This window comes from Capra hircus, chromosome 22, assembly GCF_001704415.2.
Source record: "Capra hircus breed San Clemente chromosome 22, ASM170441v1, whole genome shotgun sequence".
Lineage (NCBI taxonomy): Eukaryota > Metazoa > Chordata > Mammalia > Artiodactyla > Bovidae > Capra > Capra hircus.
Genome location: NC_030829.1, coordinates 43,033,814 through 43,058,262, shown reverse-complemented (window position 1 = coordinate 43,058,262; position 24,449 = coordinate 43,033,814). Strand labels below are relative to the sequence as shown.

General features: G+C 45.0%; 2 protein-coding genes and 1 non-coding gene across 4 annotated transcripts in view; 2 read left to right on the top strand and 1 right to left on the bottom strand.

Annotated features, from left to right (window-relative positions):
- Nucleotides 1,337-21,764, bottom strand: DNASE1L3 (deoxyribonuclease 1 like 3). The gene is made up of 8 exons (XM_005695793.3): nucleotides 21,279-21,764; nucleotides 17,083-17,171; nucleotides 13,742-13,831; nucleotides 13,072-13,184; nucleotides 10,383-10,495; nucleotides 7,633-7,790; nucleotides 1,825-1,921; nucleotides 1,337-1,515 (listed from the first exon to the last, which is right to left on the bottom strand). The coding sequence occupies exons 1-8, from the start codon at nucleotides 21,417-21,419 to the stop codon at nucleotides 1,399-1,401; spliced, it is 918 nt and encodes a 305-aa protein (XP_005695850.1). The 5' UTR covers nucleotides 21,420-21,764; the 3' UTR covers nucleotides 1,337-1,398.
- Nucleotides 6,851-6,922, top strand: TRNAK-UUU. Its single transcript has one exon. It is a non-coding gene; the product is annotated as a tRNA-Lys (tRNA).
- Nucleotides 22,852-24,449, top strand: part of ABHD6 (abhydrolase domain containing 6) — a 68,285-nt gene continuing 66,687 nt past the window's right edge. The window contains exon 1 of one of the 2 annotated variants that reach the window (XM_005695792.3): nucleotides 22,852-22,916. The gene's annotated coding sequence lies outside the window, so the exon portion shown is untranslated. The remainder of the gene's footprint in view (nucleotides 22,917-24,449) is intronic. The other variant, XM_018038383.1, reaches the window with a different exon arrangement.

Below are 24,449 nucleotides of genomic sequence, written 5' to 3'. Positions count from 1 at the left end.
AATTAGGAAAATCAGTAAAAAGTGGGACTACGCATATAGTATGCCTATATAGTCCCAGGCTCTATTTCTCAAGATTACACACGGTGCTTATGTGCAGAGTCTCAGGCGGAATGCCTCAGCTGGTAAGAGGGGCCCCTTCTGAGACTGGAAACCAGAGATGGAGGGCTGGGCAGGGTCCCTTGTCATTGCTTCTTTCTTGGTACTGCTTACAGACTTAGTCCTGCTCAGGTACTACTCAAAGAAACAATATAAGGGAAGACAAAGCAAAACAAACCAAAATGGTCACCGTGGATATGGGTGAAATGGTGCCTTGCTGCTGCACTCCTCTGCAGGTCTCCAGCTGCGGAAAGATAACAGGGTCCTCCAGTGCCTCCCAGCCTGCTGGGCCTTTGTCCCGCCAGGCCCCCACAGAGCCCACATAGTGGCCCTGGTGAACATATGATGCGGTGTACGTTAGAGGAGGAGTATGGCGTATGGCGGTTGCTGAGCCCAGAAAGAGGGAGAGCTTGGGGCATGCAGGGAAGGGGCAGTCCTGCTGGGCTACAGTCCATGGTGGGCAAAGGTAAGGCAGACATGAGAAACCAGGAAATAGAGACCTTCCTGGGCATCCAGACACCCTGGGCGCTCACCACGCGGTGTCAGGAGCTCCTGAGGGATTTTAAGATGGGGTGGGGATGGGGCTGGGCTGTGGTCAGATTGGAATTTCAAAGGATGACACTGGTGACTTCTGGGCTCGCTGAGTTGGAGGACTGTTTGGAGGCAGGGAGACCAGTGGGAATGGCCTCATCCTGCATCCCTGCAAGATGTGATGGTGGCCTGACCACATACAGGGGGGCCAGGTCCTAAAGCAGTTCATTGCCCAAATCATGGGGTACTGTTGGAGCTTTGGCATTTTGGCCTTTGGGGTCGTTTCCTGTAGAACAGGATGGTGAAGACAGAAAGCTGATGTTCCTCTTCGTGTGGCTTCTCAGCCGTTTGAGCAGTGACACCTGCTGGGGTCAGAATATAAAGCCCCCAGTTTCCTTTCTGGACATTCGGGGAGGTTTGGGCTCAAAAGGGAGAATAAAAGACACTCTTCCAAGTTTGGCTTAAGATGAAGTAGATTCCCACCCCATATCATCTCTCTGGATAGATGATATGGGGTGGAAGGTGGGAGGGGGGTTTTCATGTTTGGGAACTCATGTACACTCTTGGTGGATTCATGTCAATGTATGGCAAAACCAATACAGTATTGTAAAGTAAAAGTGAAAAAAAAAAAAAAAAGATGAAGTAGATTCAAGTTGAAAAATGGAAGCATTTGGGCCAGTCTTGTTTCCTGAGCACAGGGAACAGTTCATACCTGTTGGAGCTGCTTTATTTAGAGGCAAGAAATAGTTAATAAAAATGGCACCCTTGTATCTAGGCACGACTGGCCTTTTTTTTCTTCTTTGAAGAGACAGATTTTTTGCTGTTGGTGAAGGCCCTCGAAGACTGAAGTTTAAATTCAACTGGAAAGTGGTCACTCACATCCAGGGCCTGTAGAGGAAAGGGAGATAGATTTGGGAATTAGGAGACACCTTGATTTTAGTGACAAATGAATTCAAGCTGAGGGAGGCTGAGAATGAAATGGCCCAAGTCACCCAAAGGAACACACACTGGGAGCATCATCCCTGGGCCAGTTCAATCAGAAATTGAGGCAGGTCTTACAAGTCATGGAATCACAGGCTTTGAGACTCAAGGTCCAGTGGCCCAGGGTCAGGTCTCCATTGGTGACCTAAACCATCTGGGTGACACCAACCCATCTTCCCAGGACAGTGGCACAGAAAGATGAGATGACAGCTGTACCTTCTGTTCAGACAACCTGTAAGCTTTCTGGAAATCAAAGATGTGGTTTGATTGAGGAACAACAGAGTTGACAATCTCTTGTCCTCTAAGCACGATCCTGGAGAAGGAGAGGGAAAAGAATCCCATTAATCCACCCTGTTGTTATCTGAGATCAAACCAGGCTTCTTGCTTGACCTTTGGAATGACTGAACTGCTTGGCCCTTTCACATGGAGTTCAAAAGTCCAGCCCTGGTTTTAGCTTGTGCTGAAGCTCAGAATAGGCCACCCCCAAAATAGGCCACAATGGCATATGATTATTTTGAATTAAAATTACTTAAGAAACAGCTAATGCAAGAGGAACACTCCTTTCTGTCTCCTTGAAAACAGGAAATAAATCTCCCCTGTGAAAGGTACACTCCCTGCATCTGGAGGTAGAAGGAAGGACAGGCACCCTTATCTCCAGAAACAGGGAATTCAGGCCAACACTTCTGTATAAACAAACTCTGTTACTTCTTTAACTGACTACCCCCAAGCCAACACTGTTTAAATTTTTCACTAATTGAGCACCCAAACCTGAGTTTTTTGTCCTCTTAATTTCTTGCAAATTTGTTCTTTGTCTAAAGATTATTAAAAAGCCTTCTGTTTTGACCACTGTAAAAAAAAAAATTAGTTTTATTGGAGTGCATTTGATTTCCAGTGTTGTGTTAATTTCAGGTATACTGCAAAGTGATTCAGTTATACAAATATTCATTCCTTTTTAGAGTCTTATCTCATAGAGGTTATCACAAAGTATTGAGTAGAGCCCCCTGTACTATACAGTAGTTCCTCCTTGGTTATCTATCTTATAGTAGTGTGTGTGTTCATTCCAAGCACTTGATTTATCCCTGTCTCCCACATTTCCCCTTTGGTAACAGTAAGTTTGTTTTAGAGATCTGTAAGTCTGTTTCTGTTTTGTGAATAAGTTCATTTGTGTCTTTATTTTTTTAATTGGATTCCACATGAGTGATATCATATGGTGTTTGTCTTTGTCTGGTTTGCCTCGCTTAATATGAGCATCTCTAGGTCCGCCCATGTTGCTGCGAACAGCATTATTTCACTGCGTACGGCTGAGTAATATTCCATTGTGTACACACATACCGCATCTTCTTCATGTGTTCCTCTGACGATGGACATTGAGGTTGTTTCCTTGACTCGGCTTTTGTAAACAATGCTGCAAAGAACATTGGAGTGCATGTATCCTTTAGGGTTATGGTTTTCTCTGGATATATGCCCAGGACTGGAATTGCTGGATCAGATGGACGTGAGTTTGAGTGAACTCCGGGAGTTGGTGATGGACAGGGAGGCCTGGCGTGCTGCGATTCACGGGGTCGCAAAGAGTCGGACACGACTGAGCGGCTGAACAGAACTGAACTGATGGTAGTTCTATCTGTAGTTTTTTTAGGGAGCATCCATACTGTTCTCCATAGTGGTTGTACCAATTTACATTCCCACCAACAGTGGAGGAGAGTTCCCTTTTCTCAATACGCTCTCCAACATTTATTATTTGTAGACTTTTTGATGATGGCCATTCTGACCCTTGTGAAGCGATACCTCTTTGTAGTTTTGGCTTGCATTTCTCTGATAATTCGTGGTGTTGAGCATCTTTTCATGTGCTTTTTGGCCATCTGTATGTCTTCTTTGGAGAAATGTCTATTTAGATCTTCTCCCCGTTGTTTGATTTGTTTTTTTTGACGTAGAGCTACATGAGCTGTTTGTATATTTTGCAGATTAATCCCTTGTCAGTCACTTTGTAAATATTTTCTCCCATTCTGAAGGTTGTCTCATTTTGTTTTGTTTTAGGTTTTGTTTCCTTTGTTTTGTTTATGGTTTCCTTTGCTGTGCAAAAGCTTTTAAGTTTAATTAGATTCCATTTGCTTATTCTTGTTTTTATTTTCATTACTCTAGGAGGTGGGTCAAAAGAGATATTTCTGCAACTTGACCACTACTTAGGTCCCATTTCTATAAGACCTCTGTGTGTACAAATTAAGATTTGTTTCTTTTTCTCCTAGTAATCACTATTGTGCCAACTTTATTGTCAGTCCAGCCACAAGAACTCAAGTGGGGTTGAAGGGGGCATTTCCCCCTCCCTGACAAAGACCCTCACCACAGCACCTGTGGTTGAAAAACAGGGTCATCCCTGCTGTGGCCTGTGGGCACCAGGACAATGTCCCCTGTCCAAGCAGGAGCCCTGGCAGTGGGCAGGATGTAGACACCTCGGCACAGAGCAATGGCTGGAGTACTGAAAGATGTTTCCTTTGCAGTTATTTTCACTTTCCCTGATTCAATTATAGAAAAAGGTCCTCAGTTCAGTTCAGTTCAGTCGCTCAGTTGTGTCCGACTCTTTGCGACCCCATGAATCGCAGCACGCCAGGCCTCCGAAAGGTCCTGGCTTATCTTTAATATTTTCCTACACTCCTATTTCATCTGACAGGGTATTCTGCTGACAACAGAATGAAGGCATAATTTAACATTTTTTGGTTTTCATTGGGCTTACTTTTACAATTATTTTTTGATTGATGACAAGTAATGCTGTTTCCTTGCCTTCAGTTTTGTGAAATTTTGTCTTGAAATTAATTTTATTTCAGTAATAATGGAATAGATTTAAAGACTAACACAGAGGAAAAAAAAACTATAGTACTGTCGCTATGCCTGCTGACAGAGAATAGGAAAGGAAAAGGAAGGGAAAGTGAAGTTGCTCAGTCGTGTCTGACTCTTTGCGACCCCGTGTACTGTAACCTACAGGCTCCTCTGTCCATGGGATTTTCCAGGCAATAGTACTGCAGTGGATTGCCATTAGAGGTGGTTAAATGGAGTCCGATATATCTCAAATGTGGGGACGTGGTTAGAGTCTTCATGGCCCTGACCAACTGGCTGAAGAGTGACAGTCTGGGTCGGACTGCCCGCCCATGGCTGTCCACTGAGCCTTCCCCGATTCCAGCCGGCTGGCCTGGTTTCCTTTGTTGGCTGCCAACACCGCCTGACAAAGTCCATGGAGTTGCAGAGAGTCGAACACAACTGAGCCACTAAGCACAGGACAGCACAGGAATTCCCTGGCAGTCCAGTGGTTAGGACTCAGCGCTTTTGCTGCCTGCTGCTGCTGCTGCTGCTGCTGCTGCTAAGTCGCTTCAGTGGTGTCCGACTCTGTGCGACCCCATAGACGGCAGCCCACCAGGCTCCCCCGTCCCTGGGATTCTCCAGGCAAGAACGCTGGAGCGGGTTGCCATTTCCTTCTCCAATGCATGAAAGTGAAGAGTCAAAGTGAAATCACTCAGTCGTGTCCGACTCTTTGCGATCCCATGGACTGCAGCCTACCAGCCTCCTCCGTCCATGGGATTTTCCAGGCAAGAGGACGGGAGTGGGGTGCCATTGCCTTACTGCCGTGGTCCAGGTTCAATCCCTGGTCAGGGAACTAATTTTGACCTCGTCTCCATAAGTAAACTTGGCATTCAGGCAGAGATTTCTTGAAGCCGTCCTTTCAGACCCAGAGTGTGAAGAACAGCATAGTTAGGGCTGCCCTATTTTGGACTTGTGTTAGTTTTGTGTGTGGGCAAGTGAGGGGATTGCACTAAGCTTCCTGAGGCTGCTCTAATGCCCAGCCGGCTCTGAGCATCTTGGCGTGTCCACCAGCACGCAGCACACAGAACAAAGACTGCCACTGAGGCCCTTTCGTCTTCTCCCTTTATGCCTCTTTACAAACCATAAGAGATATATACTGTCACGGAAAACACAGAAAATTCAGAGCACCGAAACAAGAAAGTAATGTTTAAAAAATCATGTAATCCTGTCATCCTTTGGCGTACAAGTGTGTAAAACTGGAGGTCCTTTTGGGACTTCCCTTGTGGTGCACTGGCTAAGACTTCGTGATCCCAGTGCAGGGGGCCTGGGTTCGATCCCTGGTCGGAGAACTAGATCCCACGTGCCGCAACTAAGCGTTTGCATGCCACACACACACACAAAAAAATCCCACATGCTACAGTGAAGATTGAAGATCCTGTGTATTGTAGCTAAGATCCAGGGCAGCCAAATAAATAAATGAAAATAAATGTTTTAAAAATACAATTTTTAAAAAAACATCTGGGAGTCCTTTAGTAAACATCTTTTTTGACCTGCTCCTCCGCCCCATCTAATCTATCTTTTCCTGAGATGCACTGTTCTTCTGCAGCATTGCTTTCAGTCACCTCCTTTTCCTCTGCCAGGGAAGAGAAATGGGGCCACAGAAGGGACTTAACCTGCCAAAGCCACACAGCTGGCATATGCAAGTGGGCGAGGGAGCAAGCGATCCTTTTCAACCAGCTTTGACGTAGCCTCTCATAATAGGATGGAGGGGGCAGTACCCAGGCCGCTCAGTCTCCTGTAACTCCCCACCTTGGTTCTGCTTTTCCCAGGGCCAGGGCTGTTTCCATTTAGGGAAGCTGAAATGATGAAGTCTGCAGAAGGCACACTAGCCCTCAAAGTTCTTAGAGGTACAAAGGAGGTCATGGGATGAAAATGAAAGTCAGAACTTAAAACTAGAGAAGGGAGAACTGTCCTCTGGGCCATATCATGCTTCCTTGGTGGCTTGCTGAGCTCGGGGAATTAGCAACTGCTCTGAGGACCCGAGCTCCTCGGGACTTCCCCACCCACGGTTTCTGCTGTGGATGGGCCAGTCATGAATGTTCCCACACTTCAGGTGCTTCCTCACTTTCTAACTTAAGAAGCAAAGTTGAAAGCTGATTGAAAATCTCCAAGGATAGTTTATAAATACTAGAGAATGCTATTATTTAGATGTATATATTTGCATTTAGAATGGTAAAGGATTGCAGATCCAGATTGCAGATCCACCTGCAATACGGGAGACCTGGGTTCAATCCCTGGGTCAGGAAGATCCCCTTGGAGGAGGGGGGTGGCAACCCACTCCAGTGTTCTTGCCTGGAGAATCCCGTGGACAAAGGAACCTGGCGAGCTACGTCCATGGAGTTGCAAAGAGTCGAACACAACTAAGCCACTAAGCACAGGACAGCACGGGAATTCCCTGGCAGTCCAGTGGTTAGGACTCAGCGCTTTTACTGCCGTGGCCCAGGTTCAATCCCTGGTCAGGGAACTTAGATCCTGCAAGCAGCACAGTGCAGCCCATCCACCCCTCCCCTCCCCCCAGTGTATGGTAAAGCATTAGAAGATTACATTGTCTTGCAGTAACTACTCTCATTTTTAGACTTTTATCCTGAGGGAATCATAAATACAAAATGCATATATATATATATGTATATATATATAGGGGGTTCATTACAGCTTTGCTTTTAATAGCAAACCCTTGGTAATGACCTAATATGCCCAGTGACAGAGAATTGAGTGAATACATTGCAGTATGGCTTTGTGATGTAGTACTTAACAGCCAGTGAATATATTGAGCACTTAACCATATTCCAGATACTGTGTTAGAAGATTTATAAGATTTATACATTTTACTTTGTTTAAACCTCATGTTTAATATAATCTGTTTCACCAGTAAGGGAACAAAGACACAAAGAGCTTAGCTCTCTTGGTCCCTGACTTACTAAGTGGTAGAGACAGAATTTGAATCCAGGCCCGTCCAACAGCAAAGCCCGCTCTTGCCACTGCTAAGCTATGTGTTTAAGGCCACCATATATGGCCATTCAGTTTGCATGCTTCACAAAGTACCCAGTGGAGGGGCCTAAAGTCAGAGCAGCTCGGCTCTCCAAGCAGGAGCTTCATCTGCCCAGGAGGAGCCGCCTTTCCCAACGCGCACCAAGCACTGTGTGGGCTCATGGTGGTCTGGCAGACGCCTCCTACCTGTCATAGGCACAGTTTGTGCTCTTCTTGACCGTGGTGTCCTCTTGGTCCCCGATCAGCCAAACGAACTTGGGGTCCGTCCTCAGGCGGATGTCCTTCCAGGCCTTCTTGGGGACATAGCTGCAGCCGGCGTTGAAGTCACCCATGAAAATGAAATTCTGAAAGACAGGATTTGTAACCATCTCCTATGGGTAGGCATTGTTGTCTAACACTTTCACGCAGAGCTGGTAGCAGGGACTCCTCCTTGCACACCCAGTAAATGATGAGTTCAGTTATCAGCTAAATGTGTCCCCTCAGACTCCTATGTTCTAACCCCCAGTATCTCAGACTGTATTTGCAAGTGACCTTTAAAGAGTTGATACAGATAAAATGAGGTTACATATAGGGTGGGCCTACTCTGATACGACTTGTGTCCTTATGAAAAAAGATTAAGACGTAGACACAGAGGGAAGACCAAGGAGAAAGCCAAACCCTGCTGCCACTCTGGTCTTGAACATCCAGCCTCCAGAACTGTGAGGACAGAAATTTTTGCTGTTTAAGCCACTCAGTCTTTGGGACCTTGTTAATGGCAGCCCAAGGAGACTAATACAGGGTCTTAATTTCTTTTTGTTTTTTAAAAGAAGAGGCCACAGTTTAAAACGGAGCCACAGTTCTGATGAGTATTGGATGGGTGAGTATACAAGGAAGGATGTTCGTAGTGGGAAGAAGGATATTTGTTGTAGCTGCGCCCTCCTGTTCTGAATCACTGAGTCACTCCAATTTGGAGTACAGATTACAGATGAAGGAACACAGCTCAGTTATTCCCTCACATCTTTTCTCTCTGTGGGTATAAACATCTGAATGAACCCATGCCTTTTGTTTCCAAGAAAGGAAAAGTGAACTCAGGTGTCTTTTGGCACTGCTCTTTCCTCTCTCGTTTTGAAGCTGGGAACTTAACTCTTCGTGGGAATTTTGCCTGTGGAGGAAGTGAGAAGAGGGAGGGGCTGATAGAATGAGTTGTCCCCCTCTGCCCTAATGCCACCATCACAGTCTTCTGTCTTGGAAGTGATTTCTCCTGTAGGGCTTTTGAAAGAATTTTAGTATTCTTATGAGCAGAAACAGATTTCCTTGTTAGTGCTATTGTTTGGTGCTGTTGCTGACCTCAGAGTTTTCTTCAGAAACATTTTTCTTTGACCTTGGGGTATCATAGTTTTCCCTGAGACTGGTGGGTGCAGTTGAAGACAGGATGTCATCCTTAACTGGAGTGTCAGGCAGCTTCTATTTATGAAGGCATGATTTCCTGAGCACTTACTGTGTGCCAGGCCAAATTAACTGTTTTATAAAGTTTGTTTTAAATCTCACAATAAGCACTAAGAGGTAGAAGGGATCTTTGTCGCCTGTGGAAAGAGTAGAGGGTATAGTGACCTGCTGTAGGCTACTCGACTTGGAAGTTCAAGTGGTGAAGTTAAGGACTGAATCCAAATCATCCTCCCTGAAAGTCCCTCCCTCGCTCAGCACAAGAATTTCCCCTCTAGGTCACTTTTGTACCACTGAGGCCTCCCCCGTACCTGGCATTTAACAGATGCTCAATAAATTCTTGCCAAATGAGTGAATGGAATTTATAATTTAGAAACATGTGAGTGTTTTTCGTACCCAGCCTTTTACAAATCAGCAGTGAAACACACCCCTGCATGCACCATGACCCAGCTCTGTGTCCACACTTTACTGGACTGATTTTGCACTTTGAGCTGCAGAACTGAGGTGGAGGGATTGTATCATTGGAGTCACATATTAAAAGGAGAAAGAAGAACGAGGAAGAGCCCTCTGGATCGCTTCCGTATGTGCCACACACTTTCATACACCTCACAGCGTCTGGGGGTGGAGGGTGGGGTGCCACCGCTGTTTTCCAGATAAGGAAATAATTGAGGCCAAGAGGGGTGGTGGCCATATTGTTATTCCCCTTCTGTGAAAGCACCCCCAGTTTCTTTGAGAAACCATCTTCCTCCTCTACCTTGGTCCATGAGGTTGGGGTGGAACTGACACAGACTTAACCAATCAGAGCATCTCAACCACCTGATCAGTGATTGGTTCAGGGATGAACATGTGATCCAGACTTAGTCAATGAGACTCCGTCCCAGTGTATTTGTTCCACTGTGGGACAGAAAATTTGTCAGTTGCTTTACAAACTGCTGGTGACTATCTTGCCATCGTATGGGTGGAGACAGCCTGAAAATGGAGCCCATCAGGGGAATGGGAGGCTAAGAGGTGGAGAGTGGAGAGAGACAAGCCAAGCCCCGATTGCGTTGTCCAACTCTGCCTTGAACCAATGAATTGCTCTTTCTTTTCATGAGCCATTTTGGAATTCTGTCACTTGTAACTGAAAGATTTCTGACATCTCTTTGTCTCACTGTTCTCAGTTGTGAAGTTGGAATGATCAAAGTCGTTAACTCATCTGGCGATTGGGAGGATTAAGTAAACTTATCCATGTCCAGCCTTAGCATAGTGCCTGACACCAGCTATTCATTTGCTCGGTGAATGTTGGCAGCCATTGTGGAGCAGGGTATGAATTTCCCAAGACCCCCAGGGAGCGTACTCAGGCACATTTAGCAGAAAGATATTTTGGGCTGAGAAAAGGCCTAAAATGAAGCTCTCAAGTGGTGGTCGTCTGCACAGACCCTGCCTCCTCACCCTCCCTCAGAATTGCTCATCCCCTCTCAGGAACCAGATTCTGCCCCTGCTAGATAGGAATTCAGCAGACATAGAGTCATCACCTCTGCATTCCAGCGACGTTTCACATCTGTATAGACATCAGCCAGCTCATCAATCTCTCTAACGGATGTCTCAGGGGTGGTGTGCAGGGGGACAATCACGAAGTCCTTGACAGCTGAGGAACAGGAAAGAGGCAGAGGTCACACATTTCCTCTGTCAAGATTCCATGAACACTGCTTCAGGGAAACAGGCTGTCCCCCCAAAAGGCACGGACTGTGTCATCTAGGGTCCCCCATTTCCAGAAGTTCCAGTGGTCGAGATTTAAATAACCTTATGGTCATTAGGCTGCCATTTTCAGCACACGAAAGCCTCTTTTCTCCCAGTTGCCCTTCCTGACTAAGAGAAAGCTGGTAGACAGTGTTCCTCACTGGCATTGTGGATGTTTTTATTTTCTCATTTAAAAAAAATGCCTTGTATTTTCTATTTTTAAAAAAAACATTAAGCCTGTTTGACTTTATACTAAGGAAAAAAAAAACTTTTTCTAAATAAAATTAAAGAGATTTCAGTTTATACTCCTCTAGTAATTAGAAGGAGGGGGTGAAGCCTGAACAATTTTATTTAAAAAGCAGAGTGGCCCTTTGTGGGCCTCCCCAGCAGGAGGGGCTGAGGGAGCCTGAGTGAGAGGAGGTGGGTGTCTTGCCCACCTGCTAGCAGCAGGTGTCTTTCTGAATGCCTCCTCCTCAGGCTCTCCCTTGGTCTGCACCTGAGTGCCCTCTCTTCTCAGGAGCTGGGGTCTATTAGGCAATCACTGCTCAAGTCCCACAGGGGGAAGTCCATCAGGCCAGCAGCCTGCCTCCAAGACCTGCCCTGCTTCAGTAGCCTCTCTCTCACTCTGCTCCTCCCTCCTCCTCCCCACTCCCCAGCCTCTTTTTGGGCCCATGAACATCCCAACTCCTTTCCTGCTTCTGAGCTTGGGTGCTCGCTGTGTCCTGCCGCCAGAATGCCTTTCCACCAACAATCTGTGACTGGCTGCTTCTGGTCAGAACCGTTGTCACCTCCAGGGAGGCATCCCCCAGTTGCCCAGTCTAAGGTGGCCCCTTACTCTGCTATTCAGTAAACCCTGCTTACTGCCTTCATGCTCTGAAATTACCTGCTTGGCTTCTTAGTTTGGCCCACTGGAACCTAAGCTCTCTGAGAGCAGACTTATCTTCTTGTTCACCCTCTTGGCTCCAGAACCTAGCACCATGCCTGGCACTTGGAGGTGCTCAGAAATGTTTGTTGATTGAACTCATGAATGAATGAGAGAATAAATGAAGGAAGAAAAGATAGATAAATGGCAAACTCCTTCCTCTTTAATCCCAAACAGAGGGGACATAGACATTTCCTTGTTCAGATGGAGAGAAAACTCCAAACATGGCAGAGCTGTGGTGCCATCCCAGCGGGGGTGGGTGTTGCGGGGGGAGGGTAGTAGGAAAGGGTGGAAGCTCCAGACAAACAGGTCTGTTCAGCACTTCATGAAGGTTGAATACTCTCTCAAAGAAGAAAGAATCGGTTGGTGGGAAGGGCCTCTCCTAACACTGCCAGGTCAGCTGAATGTGAATCATGTGCGTGACAAAAACTATTATTGAATGTCCTCTCTGAAAGGCATTTCTGGTTCCTCACCAGAAGCCCTCACCAATAGCCCCCACCTCCTTCTCAGTTTTTTGTTTGTTTGTTTCCTACTGAAAATCTCCTGCTGTTCTTCCATGTTTGTTTTCCTGAAATACTCTGTTCTGAGCTATTAACCCTGTGCAGAAATAGTTAACTTCATAGTTCAAGATGTTAATATTTGTGTGATATAAATATAGGTGTTCATAAGTACAGCTCTGACTGTTTAGTTATTATCTGTCTCCCCTGCTGCACAAGGACAGGGACCTTTTCTGTCTTGTCCAGTACCCATGTAGTGGGTATTGAAAAAAAGATCTGATTCTCTGTAGTTCCAGTCTACAAATCAAAGTAATTCTTGACTTTCCATTGAGTATTGCATGGTGGTTAAAAGTGTGGGCGCCTGAGATGGCAGTTTATGTTACAGCCCTGGTTTGTCCACTTCAATAACTGCTGGATGACCGTGGGTGTGTGACTCCATCTATTTGAACCTCAATTTCCTCTATGGTAAAGCAGAGACAATCCTAGTTGCCATCTTGTTGGGTGTTGCAAAGATGATAGGAACCTGGCGTTCATCACGGATAAATAATTGTTAGTGACTAATACAAGTACTATTGTTGTCAGAGATCAGGGTGCAATATTTTAGGTTTCCTCTCCGCCCCCAGTCTGTGGGGGAGTGCTCTGTGATTACTGGAGAGGCAGTGTGGCTCTAGGTTGGGAGATCATCTTTGTTGGCCAGTGTTCAGATTTTTCAAATGAAGGAACAGCTGTCCTTGATTGGGACTGGGGGATTTTTCTAAATAATTGGCATCAACCTAAACGCTCCAAAGGTTACTCTTACCAGGTAAGAGGTTATTATTGATTCCAGAAAGTGGCTTCTAGGACAAGGAGGTCTTGAGCTGTGGCATTCCAAGCAGCCAGCCTGGTGTCATCAAACTATACCGTGTCCTCCGCATAAGTGTTAGGAGCCCCTAATGGTCACCTCAAGCGAAATGCCTCCCTAAAGATGCTGCATAAACCCTGGGATCACAGGTCACAGCTCAGGGCTGCTGCCCATTCATGGGCTCGCTGGGGAAGTGAGGGGTGAGAGGGGCCTGTGGCTCTCACCGGTGTATGGTGACTGGAACCAGACCACAAAGGGTTCCCTGGAAAACACGTCTGCGTCTCCAGCCTGATAGTCATGGTAGAGGTAGCTTTGTTTTACAGACACTAGCTTTTCTCTGGAAGAAAAAAGAAAAAAAGACAGTCCTTCTAGATGAGTTGGCTTTCTTCTTACTTCTTTGAAGAAGCAGAAACGAATGTTCCCACAGCTTTATGGGCCTCCCCTGCAGAGTTGAGTGCCGGAAGGGATCTTTTACCTGAGGACAAGGCTCAGTCAGTCTCCTCAAGGGCCAGAGCCCTTGGGGAACTGAATATCTGGGGAGCTCAAAACTTAAAGGTCAGACTCAGTAGAAATCATTAGTAGGAAGAAAATGAGAATGTGATGTCCCAGAGCAGCCATGCTGGGCAATTCATGTTTCCAACCCCTGCCAGGACTTGACCATGAGGAATAAAGAACTCTTGACTTTCCTGACCAGGTCACCAAGTCATCTAGCTAATTAGTTTTAAAGAGTTAATATTATCCTTTCCATCAGCCCCACTTTTAACAGCTCAGTAATTCGATCAATATTGAGAGCTGGTTTGACATCTAAATTTGGTTTTGAGGAAAAGATTTTTATTCCATTCACGGTCACATTGATAAGTAAACCATGTTCCGGGAAGCATAATTTATACTTACTTATAGAGAAAGGCATACTGTTCTTTATATGTGTTTCTTCCAAGGCGAGCGCTAATCACATAGTTGTATGTTATGTCTCTTCTTGAATTTCTGGAAAACAAAAAGATTTTACATTACATCTTAAAGAACAAACATTTCTCTCTGCCTAGGTTCCCCTCCCTCCAGTCAGCTTCCATATGCCCAATGGCATCATATAGAACGGCTTCTGTTCATTATAACCTTCGAGTGTCATAAGAAGGGCCACCACTGACTGGGAATGTGACATCTGCCATTATTTCTTGTCCTGATAAGAAGAGTACTATTGCTACTCCATTTTTGTAGTTTGCAAGTACAGAGCTGGGATTTGAATTGAGATTCTGCTGCTGCTGCTGCTGCTAAGTCGCTTCAGTCGTGTCCGACTCTGTGCGACCCCATAGACGGCAGCCCACCAGGCTCCGCCATCTCTGGGATTCTCCAGGCAAGAACAATTAAGATCCTACTCACCCCCAAATCCACCTGTTTTGTATCACTGAAACCATAGAAGATTCAGGCCACAGTCAGCCCCGAAGGTTGTTCTGGCCCGTGGCTGGACTGCACCTCATGCTTCCTGGTAGAATAAACTTCACCAGGTTACTCCTGAGCATTTATCATATGCATGATTCCTATTAAGATTTTTTAAAAATTATATTTATTTTTTATTGAAGAATAATTGCTTTATAGAATTTTGCTGTTTTCTGTCAAACCTCAACATTAATCAGCCATAGGTAGACATATATCCCCTCCCTTTTGAAGCTCCCTCCTGTCTTCCACTCCTTTAGGTTGATACAGAGCCCCTGTTTGAGTTTCTTGAGCCATACAGCAAATTCCTGTTGGCTATCTATTTTACATATGGTAACGTAAGTTTCCTTTTTTCTCTTTCCATACATCTCACCCTCTCCTCCCCTCTCCCCATGTCCGTAAATCTATTCTCTATGTCTGTTTCTCCATTGTTGCCCTGTAAGTAAATTTTCTAGATTCTGTATATGTGTGTTAGAATACGGTATTTATCTTTCTCTTTCTGACTCACTTCACTCTGTATAATAGATTCTAGGTTCATCCACCTCATTAGAACTGACTCAAATGCATTCCTTTTTATGGCTGACCTACTAAGATTTTTGTCGGACATTTCTTTTCTGCTCTGAAAACCTCCAGGCATTTTTCTCACAAGTCCTGAAACTGTGATTCCAAATAGCTATTGTTTCTGTTCTGGCGGCTGAAGATACAGTCATAAAGTCCCATTGATCCTCTGCCTCACCCTTATCAGGAAGACTTGACTCTCACATGTATGTGCCAAACCTGCTGATAACTCCACCCTGGGCAGAGTCTACTTCATCTTCCCTCTAGAACATCTGGGGGTATGTCTAAGCTGTGGCATATCCTCAGATTCCATTGGGAGAAACCAGAGGGGGCTTTTAGGGGCCAACTTAGAGCCCGCAGAAATTCCTGGAAATTAATATTCTAAGGCAGATCTGGCTATGGGGCCCCCAGGAGCGCAGACAGTGGATTCTGCTGGGCTTCCAATTTGGAAAGACTGGCTCTGTTCTAAATCTAGCCTGCCAAGTCTTGGGTTGGCAAACTGCTTGCAATGACTCAGCTATGAAGTGACGAAGGCCCTTCCTGGCTTACAGAGAATTAGGAGACAAACAGGCCTGGCTCTGCTTGGAGTCCACAGCACAGTCTAGGGAGGGTGGGGAGAACTGAGACCCCTGAGGGTGGGAGGGGTTAATCCAGACCAGCGGCAAGTGGTGCCTGTAACTGCTGTCCCCTCAGTCCCCCATACTTCTGAAAAGTGGCCTGGGCCACTTCAGAGAAGGCCGAGGGGACTCAGACTAGAGCATTGGCTTGGAGTCAGACACCACCCAGGTACACAGGTAGGTTTGGCCACTTACTGGCTGGGTTGCCTTGGCAGATCCTTGCTGTCTGTGTCTTGGTCCCTCAGCTATAAGGGAAGCAGTGGTAGAACCCGCTCTACAGAGTTGTGAGGAGTGAATGAGGTAGCACACGTAAACTGAGAAACAGGATGCCTGGCCTTTGTGGCGCGGTTACAGTCTGTCAGTAGCTGTTTCCTTGGCCTTCTGGATCATCACTTGCCATTACATACAGCCCCTTCCTTTTACTAGAGGTGAACATCCCAGCACTAGTTGCCACTGCTCCATACCAGGCACAGCTTAACCATGTACATGCATGATTTGATTTAATTATCACCACATCCCAGGAAGATGAGTTCTATTATTAGCTTTATTTAAGATGGGGAAAATGAGGTACAATGAGGTTCAGTAACTTGTCCAAGGTCATAGCCGAGCCAGAATCCAAGCCAATGTGGTCTGAGCTGAGTGGAGGTGCCTAGCGCCTGGGCTTCATTCCCTCTGTCATTGTCAAGAGCAGACCTGCGAGGCTAAAAAGGAGATGCTCTGCTCCAAGTCTGGACTCTCAGATGAGAAACTGAGGCCCAGAGAGGGGTGGTTGCCATCAGCCCAAGGGCCTCTCTTTGTGAAGGAGAGCATCGAAGGCTGTTTCTCTCAGCCTTCAGACTTTTTGTAAAATACGCAAAAATTCAAATCAAATAGTCAAGTTCAGACTTTGTAAAATACTCAAATCATACAGAGGTTTATGTCCATAGGGTATATGTCCACGGGGTTGCAAAGAGCCAGACACAACTGAGCAACTGAACTGAACTGACAGAAGTATATAAAATAAAAAGCAAGTGTTTCCCATTTCTTTACACCCCCCTTCCAAGTGGTCTTCCAGTCATACCCACCACGCCCCAGAAGTAACCACTCTCAACAGTTGAGCACATCCTTCCTGTCTTTCTTTTATGCCCATGCGAACTCAGCCACACCCTTATTCATGTATGACGTAGTGTGATTACTAAAATGGGCTCTTCTACGTATAGTTCTGAACTTGCTTTTTGCCATGTATTGTAGCCATCTTTCCATGCTGGAATATTTAGCTCTAAGCTACTGTGTAGTAACCATGACTTTAATCGCAGTGTAATATTCCAGCCCATGGGCATATCATGTTTTTATATTTGCAGTCAATCTTTTCTTTGTAACAGTACTTCAGCTCAGCTTCTAGTCTGTTTCGTTTCTCTCAGTCCTGATTCCTCACGCATTTCCCTCTTTTGTTTTATCATATTAAAACTAGCTGGTTGAAAATTCTCAGGACCACAGTTAATAAAATTGAAAGCCTGGGCAATGTTGGCCATGTGACCTGGTGGTCTGAGCCAGTGCTGGTCCTCACACTAGTTTCAGTTCCCAGGGGATTTTCAGATGTCCTTGCACCTGGCTTTGAGCCAGCAGAGGGTCCAGGGGCCCCATCTTTACCCATTTAGCTTCTCCATCAGAGTGGGACAGATCCTGTTGTTGCTGTCCTTGATTTCCATCAGGAGTATGATATCACAGCGTTTGATGACCTGCAGAGAGAGAATTCCCCAGGGGTGTGAGGCCATTTACTACAAATAATGAAACCTTTTAATGGGCACTTACTCTTTTTTTTTTTCATTGTAGTTGATTTACAGTGTGGTGTTAATTTCTGCTGTACAGCACAGTGAGTCAGTTATACATACGAAAGTGAAAGTGAAAGTTTTAGTCACTCAGTCATGTACCACTGTTTGCAGCCCAGCAGGTTCCTCTATCCATGAAATTCTCTAGGCAAGAATACTGGGGTGGGTTGCCATTCCCTTCTCCAGGAGATCGAACCCTGGGATCAAACCCGGGTCTCCCACACTACAGGCAGATTCTTTACCATCTGAGCCACCAACAATGTCAGGGGGTTCCCTTTCCTCCACATCCTTTCTAGCATTTGCTGTTTGTTGACCTTTTAATGATGGCCATTCTGACTAGAGTGACTGCAGTTTTGATTTGCATTTCTCTAATAATTAGCAACATTGGGCATATTTTCATGTGTCCGTTGGCCATCTGTACGTCTTCTTTAGAGAAATATCTGTTTAGATTGTCTGCCCATTTTTCGATTAGATTGATTGATTGTTTTATTATTTGGGGGGCACTTAATATGTTTTAAGTATCAGATTGAGTGCTTTGTTAAATTAACTATCCTCTTCTCTGAAATAAATGATGGACTCCCTGAGCATGGTAGGCTACAGTCCATGGGGTCACAAAGAGTCAGACACCACTGAGTGACTTCACTCACTCACTGAGGTAAGTACTATTATGATATACATTGTAAAGACAAAGAGCCTGAGGTTCTTTCTGGGAAAGCTGAGATACTATCCAGAATCACCCAGCTAGAAAGTGGCTGAGCCAGAATGTGAACCTAGGCAACCAGAATCCAGACCAAAAGCACATGACCCCTGTAAGTCCTGCAAGTTGGCTTTGTTTGAATAATTACAATAATAATAATAAATATATCTGTTAAGGCCTTAGTAAATAAAAAATACCAGGCTGGATACTGCAGAAATAAAGAAGTATAATTATAATAATTGTAAGAGTGAACATTTATTGTGAGCCTACTCAGAGCCTCACCAGCTCTGAGACAGCTGTAATTTTGAACTCATTAAGCATAGGAGGAAACCCAGCTCAGAGTGACTGAGTGACTAAGGTCATGAAGCCAGTATAGGTGATAAGAGTAGGATGAGAAATCAGGTTCATGTGACTGCAAAGCCCACCATGCTGTAATATTAAAATACAATCCCTCCCTCAAAGACTGGTTATCAGTGAAGAAGACAAATGGAAAGGACTAGCTACAGTGAGAGACCAAGGCAATTGTGCTGAATCAAAGTCAGGCCCGTGAGAGTGTTGAGGAATAGTTACATCTGCCCAGAGGATCATGGAAGACTCCACGGAGGATACTTTTGAACAAGCCCTGAGAGGCAAGAAATAATTCAGTGTGGGGAGTTTCCTGGCGGTCTAGTGGTTAGAACTCTGTGCTTCCTCTGCAGAGGTCACAGGTTCCACCCCTTGTCAGGGAACTAAGATCCCAAATGCCTGCCATAGGGAGTGATTAAACAAAGAAAAAAAGAAGAACTCAGTGGGTAAAGAATACAGGAGGGTCCCCTTCAGAATGAGCAGTAAGCTGAGGACCAGGGTGTCAACACCCACTGGAGGCCACTGGGACCTTCCTTTGTATGGAATCCTAGTGGGCTGGAATTTGGTGGTCAAGGACAGAGCATCCTCAGTGTTCATTTTGTCTTTTCACATCACTTCCAGAGGAGCAAGGGGATTATGCCACTGGTCCTACTTCCAGAGCACATATATATTCTAGCTTCCTCTCTAAAAAGGGCAGAGCAGAGACGGCCACCGACACTGGCCTGGTGCCATTAACAAGTGCCAGGGGCTGAAGATATACCAGTGTAGTGACAGAGGAGGAAGACTGTGTCAGAGTCTGCATGCTTCCATCAGCAGGCTTGCACATCACGGCATCAGACTTGTCGGGTTCACCAAGGAGAGCTGGGTGCTGTTCTCCCAGCCAGCCTCCTGATTTAGTCACTTAACCACCGTCAGATCTTTCTGGAAAGCACTTTAGAATATGTATATGAAAAGGGAAAGAAAATGTTAGTCACTCAGTTGTGTCTGACTCTGCGACCCCATGGACTGTAGCCCTCTAGGCTCTTCTGTCCATGGAATTTTCCAGGCAAGAATACTGGAGTGGGTAGAAGATCCCGTCTTCAGGAGATCTTCCCAACCTAGGGATCTAACCTGCGTCTCCTGCACTGTGGGCAGATTCTTTACCATCTGAGTCACCAGGGAAATGCTTTAATACTTGATCTAGTTTTCTCACTTTGAGGAATGTCTTCCACTGTAAAAAAGTTTCTGCTATTACTCTACATCTCAGTTTCCTTATCTGTAAATGGGCGTAATAACAGTCATTCCCTTACAGGATTGTTGAAGGACAAATGAATCCTTAGAACAGGGCAAGCCATGTAGGAGGCAAACAATAAAATGTTGTTATTATTATTACTGTATGGGATTTCCCAGGCAAGAATACTGGAGTGAGTTGCCATTTCCTTCTCTTGGGGATGTTCCTGACCCAGGAATTGAACCCACATCTGCTTCTTCACAGATGGATTCTTTACTACTGAGCCACCTGGGAAGCCCTTATTATTACTTATGCAAACCAAAGAGGAAGATGTATTGCAACAGAAAAACTGGAAATATCCTAAGCATCCCCAGATAGGGAAGCATTGAATGAAACACATTGGAAACGCAGCATAAGGCATTAAAAGTTGTGTTTTAAAAGAATATTAACAACGTATGAAATACTTTTTATATAAAAGCAGAATAGGGTATCTCCATGCTGCAAAATAGATGCCTGTTTATGTATTATTTATGGATAGAAAAACATCCACAGCAAAGTTACCCAAGTGCCAACAACTGTTACCTTCAAGTGATAGGATACTTCTTTATATGTTTCTGTATTTTCATAATAGTCCATATTGACTATTTTTAGTTTAATAAAATTAATTTGTAAAATATAAGTTTATAATTTTAAACATTACTGTCCTAATTAAAAAAAATTATGATGTTATTTTACAAAAAAAACTGATGGGGAGGAAATTGTAGGTGAGGAGGTGATAGTGTTTATGAAGACGTGACAGATGTGATCACGGCTTACTTAAGTTAAATAAGTTGTCTTAATATAAAATGCCTAATACAGTGACTGGCACAGAGTGGGCCTAGCAAAGGCCCTGTCAGTGTGAGCTCTTACCGTGGACTCATTATATTTCCACAGTAAGCCTGCACTGCCGGCCAGGTTGTGTGAGGACCATCTTACTGAAAGGCGCTTAGGGGCTCAGGGAGAAGGGACTGGCAGAGCTGGTGCGTCTGGCTGCCTGGTGAAAGGTGAGCATAGGGCCCCTGGTGCTCCCACCAGAACGTGGTGTCTCTGGGGTTTTCTAAGGTAATAAAACCCAGAGTCTTGGGAAGGGTTTCAGCCCCAGCATCAAACATAAATTAACCTATAGGATAAAGTGGAGAAGGCAATGGCACCCCACTCCAGTACTCTTGCCTGGAAAATCCCATGGACGGAGGAGCCTGGTGGGCTGCAGTCCGTGGGGTCGCTGAGTCAGACACGACTGAGCGACTTCACTTTGACTTTTCACTTTCATGCACTGGAGAAGGAAATGGCAACCCACTCCAGTGTTCTTGCCTGGAGAATCCCAGGGACAGGGGAGCCTGGTGGGCTGCCATCTATGGGGTCACACAGGGTCGGACACGACTGAAGCGACTTAGCAGCAGCAGCAGCTAGCATAGGATAAAGAGAATCAACTGACACCGGAAGAATGTGAACAGAGTCTCAAGACATTGATCAGATTACCCAAGGGAAGTCTTAGCTAAGTGGGGAGAAAGATTAGACTTGGGAGTTGGAAAAAGGTTGATGGCTGGAGGGGGAGAGAAGGAAAAAGAGAGGGAGAGGAGTGGAAGGGGTGGGAGAGAGTGCACAAGCTTCCTTCTCCCTAGGGGCTAACTTCAGTTAAACAACTCTTGAGTCTCTTAAAAGTCCAAAAGCTTTAGAGAAAGCGTGAGGGTATCCAGCAGTCCTTCTAACAGGAAAATGGGCTCACCTTCACAATGACATCCATTGCATTACAGTTTGCCTTCTTGGATTCCCCAAAGGACCTCACATTGAAGGAGCAGATCTTGAGGGCCAGGGCACTGTGGGTGGAGAGGAGGAGAAGCAGCAGGCAGGCCAGCGGCAGAGGCATCGTGGCTCCTCTGACTTCAGGGCTCGGAGAGAGGGTAGCAGTGTCTAGAGAGCGGGCTCTGGGCCACCTGCCCAGACTCTGCTGACTTGTAAAGCTTGCTGATAGCAAGAAATACTGGATTCCTTGTTGCTGCTTTCACTTCTCTGAGGAACTGAAGATCATGGGTTTTATTCCCCGAGGGAATGAAGGAAATGAGCTAGTTTTTAGGATCCCCTGTTTTTGTCACTCGGATGAGGAAACTGGTCCACTTAATCTAGGCATCAGTCTCTACCGTCACTCTTAACCCAGCAGGAAGCCAGCCCTGACATCTGGTCATTTCTGCTGTGATCACATACCATATGCCTTCTCCTGGAAACTGATGAACTCGGAAATGGTCCACCCCAGAGAGCACCTGGGGTGTGGAGCCTTCTGTGTGTGGGTGGGAGGACAAGGAGGCAGGGGACAGTGGGGAATTCTGCCAGGTTTGGGGATTTGGCAGTTAGCTGTCCCTGGACACACCCAGATTCCAGCTCACCAACAACTCTGATGGGCGTAATTAAAGCCAAGTCTGGTTTGAATAACATAATTTTTAAGGCAAGTTTTGCTATATGCAATTTAACACACCAAATGCTAGCAGCGTATTGCCAGAAAAGCAGTTGCAGATCTGCTGGGATGGGTCAGTCTTTGGACTGAAAGGACAGAATTAAGCCTTTGGGGAGATCCATGATTCAATCTGATTTTATTTAATGTTTGTGAGAGTTGTGTGGCCCCGTGAAAGGAAGGTTTTGCAAGAACTGTAGGATTTCAGTCCAAGTAAAATGGCTCTTGGGGCTTCCCTGTCTTCCCACCGGTAAAGAATCTGCCTGCCGTGCAAGAGATATGGGTTGGATCCCTGGGTCAGGAAGATCCCCTGGAGAAGGAAAAGGTAACCCACTCCAGTAATTTTGCCTGGGAAAATCCATGGACAGAGGAGTCTGGCAGGCTACAGTCCATGGGGTTGCAAAGAGTTGGACCCGACTTAGCAACTAAACAACGACAACAAAATGGCTTTTAGAGATTTGGGCAGGAAGATGAGAAGATCTGAAAAACAAAAAAGTACAAAATCCAGTCAGTTTATAAACCTGAGTAGGATTTGCAGACCTTGTCATGGAAAAGTCTTCTGTGAAGAGAGGAAGTAATAAGCTGAAGGCAGTGTTGGGATCTCCAGACTACTCCCTCTTGAAGTGATGGGCGTGTGGTCATAGTCACAGGGAAGAGCGTGCAAGTATCGCTAACATGCATCCAGTCAGCATCCTGGCCAAATCACTAGCCAAGCACACCCAGGCATTCTAAGGAGATAATCCCTGAGTGTTGAATACATGGAAGGAAATAATGACTTCCTGAACTGGTGGGGATGTTAATCTCCCCGTTGGCCACAGTCCAGACCTTAAGCCTGGTTGAATCTCTGGTGAAAAGCTGGTGGTGATTGTCCTCCCTGGTGAGTGGGTATCTTTCAACCAGAGGAAGGTTGAGAATTTAGTGAGTACAGTTTTTTGTATCTTTCAAAAAGGAATTTCTACATATGTGGTATTTTATGACCTTGTAACATGTGAAAGATTTTAACCTATTAAACTGGCAGTCTTGTAACTATAACATAAAATGTGCAATTGAGGGAATGTTTTTAGATTTGTAACTTATTTGAAACCTTCCTAAGTTTCTGTACAGTTCTGGAACATTTATAAGAATTCTGGGTTAACAGTGTTTTATAAGTTGAATGTATTAGAATTATTTGGTATTAAAAAGGGTGGCTTTTTAAAAATTCAGATAACTGAAGAACTTTACAAGGAAATAGATATATAAAAGAAGTTTGAAATGTTTGTAAATGGGTCTATAACACCTTAGAGGTAATTATTTAAGTCTGTTGGATGTAGAGTTGTCAGACTTAGCAAATAAAAATACAGAACACTAGGTCAATTTGAATTTTAGATAATTCAAATTTAATTAGGCAGCATGTATTTTACCTGGCAATCTTAGCTGGACTTATCAATGAAATAAAAAACCTTTACATGTCGAACTTAAAAGCATGACATTGTTTAAGGCAGTAATCACCCTGCCAGGGTCCTGGGAAAGGTGTTCATTCTCAGCATCAAAAATAACCTAACTTATAGGATCAGAGAGTAAATTAATGTTTTTGCATTTTTTAACTTTGATAATTAGAATATTAATTTGAAAAATAAAGAAACCTCTGAATAATGGTTTCTCTATATAGATGCTGCCCTTAAGGACGTCAAAAAAAAATCAGATGAACAGATGAAGAGTTTGACCTCTTTTTGTAATTAGCACTTGAACTATTTAAAAAAAGTGTCTGGAAGTAAAATCTTGAATCAAACTTAATCAGGTTAAGTGTGGGGCTTCACTGAGTGCTTTCTGTTTCATCTCATTACACACTCCCCTAGACCCTTACCATGGCCCCTCCATTTGCTCAGGTGAGCAAACTGAGGCTTGTGTTCAAAGATACACAGCTAGCATGTGGCAAAGCTGCAATTTGGTCCCACTCATTCTCGCTCCAGACCAGCATTCTCCCCCACCAAACCAGGCACACAAAACTCAATAAGAAAGCTGCAGGTCAGGGGCTATGAAGAGGAAAAAGAGAATTTCCAGGTTTTATTGTATACCCTTGGGTATTGTTTGAATTTTCTTTTTTAAATAAAAGCATGTACTTGTTTAGTAATTAGACAAAGTGCTAAAAAGCTCTTTATTCTTTTAAGTCGATTAAAAAATGTCCATGCCAACATGTCCTTCTGGGCCAGCTTAGCCTCAGATGACTCTCAGCCAACCCCAGGAGTTCCTGATAAACATGAGGGGCTGGAGCGACAAAGCTGCACTGGTGACCCAGGCACAGCAGAGACCCTCTGCTTTTCCTTCTTGTTGGGCTCCGGTGTTGGGAAGTGGAAGTTTGAGACTGTCTCTTCCAGAAGCCTGGAGCCTGGAAAGAAAGGCAGACACTGGCCTGACCGACACTGAACATTCTGAGGTGTCCTTCCTTCTGCCATTCAGTGGCTATGGATGACA

Coding starts and splice junctions, on each gene's coding strand:
- DNASE1L3 (XM_005695793.3), bottom strand. CDS start 21,419: ATGCCTCTGCCGCTGGCCTGCCTGCTGCTTCTCCTCCTCTCCACCCAC. Junction 7,791..10,382: donor AACGTCGCTGGAATGCAGAG/GTGATGACTCTA, acceptor CCTGTCTTTCAG/AATTTCATTTTCATGGGTGA. Junction 1,516..1,824: donor ACAGGTTGTCTGAACAGAAG/GTACAGCTGTCA, acceptor TTTCCTCTACAG/GCCCTGGATGTGAGTGACCA.